Source organism: Procambarus clarkii, chromosome 82 (assembly GCF_040958095.1).
Source record: "Procambarus clarkii isolate CNS0578487 chromosome 82, FALCON_Pclarkii_2.0, whole genome shotgun sequence".
Lineage (NCBI taxonomy): Eukaryota > Metazoa > Arthropoda > Malacostraca > Decapoda > Cambaridae > Procambarus > Procambarus clarkii.
The window spans coordinates 257,098-263,874 of record NC_091231.1 but is presented as its reverse complement, the minus strand read 5'-3'; the positions used below and the strand labels follow the sequence as shown (position 1 = coordinate 263,874).

Here is a 6,777-nt window from a genome sequence, read left to right as displayed (position 1 = left end):
GGATGACAAAGTAACGTGTGTGTGCAGGCTGAAGGCGGTGGGGTGGTGGTGGTGGAGCAGAGACTCTGGAGGTCGTCACGTCGCCAGCAGTTCCCTCACTCCGGACCTTCAGCAAGTCTACAGAGACTTCGGCGGGAGGACCCTGACGGCGGCCGTGGTGGACGACTGGCCCTTCTTCAAGGTGACGCCAGTCTCCACCACCCACGCAATCCCTGACTCTGGCATTGACTATCAGGTCCTCACCAGTTTGGCACTCAAACTCAACTTTACGTGAGTAAACAAATGTAAACTTGTAAGTTTATTACCAGTAACATCAAACACAAACGTATTTGAGTTTTCATTCGTGTTTTGTGTACAGTAACTGTTGCTTAAAACTCTCCTTCCTGTTTTACCACAAAATATTCAGTACTTGGACTGGACGGTAGAGCGACGGCCTCGCTTCTTGCAGGTCGAAGTTTAATCTCCGACCGTCCAAGTGATCCTTTCCTTCATCCTATATAAATCCTTTTCTCCATATCCCTTCCAAGTGCTATATAGTAGTAAGGCTTAATGCTTTCTCCTGACCTTACCTTACCCCATCAAACGCAAATACCTTGTGTTAGTGCCGAGGATCAATGTGCCCGCGGCCTGGTCTCTGACCTGGCCGCTTCGTTAGCGGTCTGGTACATCATCAACTAGACCACTAGCGGATGACCACTAGTGGTGTAGTCACCAGTGAGTCACCATTGTGTTCATGACTCACTGGTGAGTCACAATTGTTCCTGAGCCACTAATGAGTCACCATCACTGCTGCAGGATAATTACAGAACTAGAAATGATTTTTGTTACTCTTGATATAACGGTGATTCTTCAAGGGAAAAATTCAAGCATTTTAATTCATTACAATAATAATTTTTTTAATAAAGGATGTAATTAGTTGAAAAGTTTAATTTTTTCAATACGTAATGGTATTGATGTAATGGTTGTATGATTAATGTAATGGTAAAAACATTTGACGTAATGGTATTGATGCAGGTACAAAGTGAAGCTGGATCCCAAGGGTCAGTGGGGGGGCCCTCAGCCAGACGGTTCTGTCATCGGCATGATTGGTATGGTGGCCCGGCGGGAGGCCGACCTCGCCATCAACGAGATCACCATCACAGGTCAGCTGCTTCTCTCACCTAGGACCATAGTTACTGTGTGCACACCTGCTTCTGCCTTCAAGGAGCGTGCTCCAACTCTACAATGGATTCTGTATTAACCTTGTGTATGTGTGTGTACCAGGACCGAGGGAAACTGTGGTGGACTTCACGGTGCCTTACTTCATGGAGTCCACAACCATCGTCACTCCTGCTCCTAAGGAGAAGAGTAAAGCTGGGGCCATCTTCTCGCCCTTCACCCCCTTGGTAGGTTTATTGTAAGGGTAAATGGTTTACAATGCAATTCTCCCATCACCCCCTTGATAGGTTTAGGGTACGAAGAATTATTGTTTATTCCATGTTAAATGAGCTATCCTCATATGTGTAAACCAGACGCCCTCTAATGTCGAAGCTATTGTCCTTAGAGACGAAACATCGTACCTCCAGGCGAATAACACATAAGATAGAGATCACAAAGTAGTGTGCGCTGGACTCGAATTTATTCTGTGAACTATTTTAAATTCAATAGCCTATTGTAAGTTATAAGTAGAGAAGGTGTTCTCAGCTGTGTTGAGTATCCTAGCCCCAGATTTGGAAGTCAAATTTACTGAGGCTTGCGAGTGTGGAGTTTCCAGGTGTGTAGCAGCAAGACTCGCATGTATAAATTACCTAATTGCTTGAATATATGTAAATCCAAGAGCCCCCAGGTGTGTAAACCCAAGAGTTCCCGAGGTGTGTAAATGTAAGACCCACTAGGTGTGTAAGTCCAAGAGTCCCCAGGTGTGTAAAACCAAAAGTCCCGCAGGTGTGGCTGCTGTTGGTGGCGGCAACCCTGGCGATAGGTCCAGTACTGTCCAGTGTCAGCTGGGTGATGGAACTCTACACGGGCAAGAAGTGGGACCGGTCCATTCAGCAGTACACCTTCAACATGTTCAGAAACATGGTGGTACAAGGCAACCTCATTGTGTCAGGCTACTGGCCTCACCGCATCATATTCTTGTCCTGGTACCTCTTCACCTTCTACGTCTTCGGTGAGTTTCCTCCTTATCTTCCTCCGTTATTTACCATCCTGACTGGTACATATTTAAAAATTTATCAACAAATTACTGAATCAACACTGTTTACTACTCTCAGCAACATATTATAATTACATCAACTTTAAGTTCTGTGGATCAAATTCGTAGTTTCCATTTATGTACGTAAACTATGCTTTTGGTGTGATTTCGGCTAAGCAACCGTTCCATATGAGTGAATAATAATTTAATAAGTTACAGTACTATTACGCAAAAACAACTTGGATTAATATTATAATTATAATAAGTTAGCATGCTTAAGTGCAAGACTGAAGAGTGAATATTATCTTAACAGCGCTGTACTCTGGCACTCTGACGGCTGTGTTAGCGATCCCGTCATTTGAGAAGCCAATAGACTCCCTGGTGGACCTGCTGAACGCTATCAAGAAAGATGGCTTCATTCCTATGGTTGCTTATGGCACAAGTAACGAGTTCTTATTCAAGGTAAGTTTCTTTTACCATCAAAGATGATGAAAATAAATGTAAATAATATATAAATCAAAGAGTGCTATTTTTTTCTGAAGCAGAGGGTCCCATTACTTGGGACAAAATCTGAAATTGAGCAGGCGATGTAAATACTTATCTGAATATAATACATTTACAAGTAATTTATTCATCTCTGATTTAATAAAAATATCTTTCTATCTCCCAGCATCAATAGCGACAAATGTTATAAATCTTGCCACAGGAGGCGACTTCGGGGATATATAGAGACATCTGGCACATGTTCACCCCAAGCCTCGGCTACGCCAGGTCGTTCGACGAGGGCGTAGAGAAGGTAATGCCTCATGGGCTTCTGAGAGTGCATAATTTTTAACTAAACCTACACGAATATTCCAACATGCGATAGCATAACTGAATGCTTGAAATTACTGGAATACATTGATCCTACGATGACCACGACACTCGTGCTAGTATTTTAAGAGTTTAACATTATATTTTAACAGATACCCCCATATTGAAGCAAACTACAACAGACTCGTCTCAAGCAAAGGAACTCAAAAGTGTATTAAACTCGGGACAGTCCCATAATTTGTTACAGTAATTCTTCAATATTTGACAAAGTTAGGAAGACAACACTATTTTAAAAGCCTAGTGTTCTTGTATAAACATTACCTTCCGGACTTACGGTCGGCAGGCGATGTTTGTCATCATGAATTATTATAACTGAAGTAGGCTAACATCTGAGATCTGTAGGTCTATCTCTTTCACTGAGAACTTTCATGTGGAATTTCTTTGATATTATTCTATGATCTGAAACGCACTCCGGCGAGTCCAAATCCTGTAGGTTCACCACATATGGTTCTTCAGATTATTTTGGACTATTTTTAACACCAAATGTGATAAAATTTATATTTTAACTATGGTAGTTATACTTGTTCGTTAGTGTTAGCATGTCTCTGCTGTTCGTTAGAGTCTAGGCAGCTAATGTCAATGTTCTTGCAGGTTCCTACAGGAAAGTACGCATTCGTGAATGCCTGGCTTGCTTGCGAGATCCGCATCAGAAAGATTGGCAGCAGTAAATTCTACATGGCTCGACAGACATTCTACCCTCAGGGCTATGGCATGGCGCTCGTCAGCGGAGCACCCTACAAAAATGTTTTTGATCAGACGTAAGTGTCAACAAAACTTACCGAGATGTACAAAAGATGTTACCGAGATAAACTGCATGTTTTTTATTTTTTGTTTTAAATATCACCTCTGCAATAACATGGTCTGTATTCGATAGGAATAGCTCTGGACATCCTAGTGTCCAAACCTCCTAATAACATAATACAACTGTATTATGTGCTGGAGTGCGAAAAGATACGTGAATTCAGAGACAACTCTATAACAAATGTTGACAAACATCCATTGTATTTCTTAGCTGTATCAGAATTCATACATGTATGGTGTTAGCTATTTTGCTGTTAATATTATTATTGCTACATCAGTCTTATTATGATGTACTCACCTAATTGTGCTTGTGGGGGTTGAGCTCTGGCTCTTTGGTCCCGCCTCTCAACCGTCAATCAACAGGTGTACAGGTTCCTGAGCCTATTAGGCTCTATCATGTCTACACTTGAAACTGTGTATGGAGTCAGCCTCCACCACATCACTTCCTAATGCATTCCATGTTGGGTCAGGTTGCTGCAGCTGCGAGAGTCTGGTCTGGTGGACAAGTGGACTAAGGACGAGGTGTCGAAGCTGAAGAGACAGGACAAGTCTGGCAGGAGCAGCAGCCTGCCAGGTGCCATCACTCTCCTGCACCTACAGGCTGCCTTCTTCCTCCTCCTCTCCGGCTTTTCTCTTGCTTCAGCTGTTTTAATCACCGAAATATTTATCTTTGCTCCCCACGAGAAAAAACATCATAGAATGTAAACTATGGATTTAGCCATGGAGATTTTCGACACTGATGGGTAGCTGGCCTATATATGAATTAGAATACTTGACTGTATAAAATAAGATTACACCCATCTACGCATTTATTCCATGTACGTATTTGATTTAAATTTTAATGTACTTGTGCACATTTCGAATAAGTTTGAATTTTGATTAATAAACTGCATATGCGTGGGCCTACTTTATCTTCAAGTCAAGACTATCATATATATTATTATGCACTTTAATAGGAATCCTGTCTGAATGTGAAGTTAAAATATAAATTATCATAAAATCAGTACATTACAACATATTATCATATTTACAAGATCTCCAATGTTCTTGGTCTAGTATAATGTACTTGGCCATTTCCAATAAAATTTATATAGTATAATTAGCACTTTGCATTAAATACTTTCACTAACAGTTTCCAGACAAATCCCCCACTTATATTAGTATCGTTATTATCATTGTTATTAAAAAGTACTTATAATTTCCAAATATATCCGTGTTCACTTGGTAATATTGTATATCAATATTTTCATTCTAAACCAAGAAAATACCTTCCTCCCCTATAATATGAATAGCTTGCTTAATTTTATATATCATTAGGAATTAATATAATTAGTTAATTTAAGCATGACTTCCTCATTGAAGCTCGAATAAAATATTAACGCATGCAAAAAAATCCATTATTACTCCAATCTACAGTTTGTTTACTAAACTATTAATATTATCATGGTCTAACAGTCATTCACAAGATGTTTGTAAGTTTAATCATTGTATGAAATTTCTCCGACTTACATAAATAATTGTATATTAAATTTATTATAATCTATAGCTATGAGGATTCGTCTTCTGTTAATTAAGGGGCTGGGAGTTAAAAACATATTCGAATTATATGAAAATTACTTGAAAATATTAAACAAAACTCCAATTATTTTGCATCAACGTCGTGAAAGTTTCATCCCAATATGTTAAGAAATGGATTTTATGTGAATATTAAAAAAAAAATGCGATTGTTTATTTCTCTACTTTTGATGACCAACAGCGTAGTTCATTATATCAGCCGCTGCCAGAAATTATCACGTCTGTTCCTGAGAAGACCAGCTATTTCCGGCTCACACAATTTAAGTATAACCTTAAGGGCCATTATTCTGATTAGGTGCACCTCCAAACAATACCCGATTAACCAGCCTGTGATTCATACGTCAGGCTGCGGGCAGCCGGGTCCAACAGCTTGGTTGACCAGACCACCAACAGGGAGGCCTGGTTGGAGACCGGGCCGGGGGGCCGTTGATCCCCGGGAACTACGATAAGGTAGGTATGTACAAGCGATACCGGTTATATGGAGCGATAACAACTAAGCAACGAAAGTTAAATTCAAACCTAGATAGGTTATAATTGAAACGAGTTACAATTTTTATTAAATCCAGAGTAAAATGTGCTGTCTTCGTCTTCCCGCCGAGCAGGTGACTGGTAAATTATGCCAAATATTAATTTATTATGTGAAGTTTGTTTTATTTCTAGAAATGTGGAGTCGATATTTTTAAAGGTTAGAGCAGTTTTTAATATTGGTTTTAAGCATAATTTGTGACTCGTCACCAACGTCGTTGTTTGTATTGACAGTTGTAAATATCAGAGAACAGCAGCCTCTACCTGGCCCTCTATATATATATTTTTTTTTTGAGATATATACAAGAGTTGTTACATTCTTGTACAGCCACTAGTACGCGTAGCGTTTCGGGCAAGTCCTTAATCCTATGGTCCCTGGAATACGATCCCCTGCCGCGAAGAATCGTTTTTTCATCCAAGTACACATTTTACTGTTGCGTTAAACAGAGGCTACAGTTAAGGAATTGCGCCAAGTAAATCCTCCCCGGCCAGGATACGAACCCATGACATAGCGCTCGCGGAACGCCAGGCGAGTGTCTTACCACTACACCACGGAGACTGCTATTACAGAAGAGGTAGCACCTAGGCTCTAATGCTACGGGACTTGGACAACTGTTGGTTTAAATAGCTAGGGATACTGTTTAAACACCCAGAAGCTCCTGATTAACACACCCAGAGGCTCCTTGCTTATACACCCGGTGGACACTTGGCTTACACACCTGTAAATGCCTGGTTTACACATCCGGGGGCGCCTAGTTTACATACCCATGGACACCTGGCTTAAACACCCAGTTGAAACCTGGCTTACAAACCCCGGGCGCCTGGTTTAC

The 6,777-nt window shown here is 40.6% G+C and overlaps 1 protein-coding gene across 1 annotated transcript; it reads left to right on the top strand.

The window, feature by feature from the left end:
• Position 1: 1 nt before the first annotated feature.
• Positions 2-5,214, top strand: LOC123764189 (glutamate receptor ionotropic, delta-2-like; the record flags this gene model as incomplete). Its single annotated transcript, XM_045751724.2, has 8 exons — positions 2-270; positions 1,015-1,142; positions 1,264-1,385; positions 1,924-2,149; positions 2,487-2,635; positions 2,880-2,969; positions 3,638-3,804; positions 4,318-5,214. Coding segments are annotated over 8 exons (1,386 nt in total), but the record flags the coding sequence as incomplete, so codon positions are not given.
• Between the last annotated feature and the right edge of the window lie 1,563 nt (positions 5,215-6,777).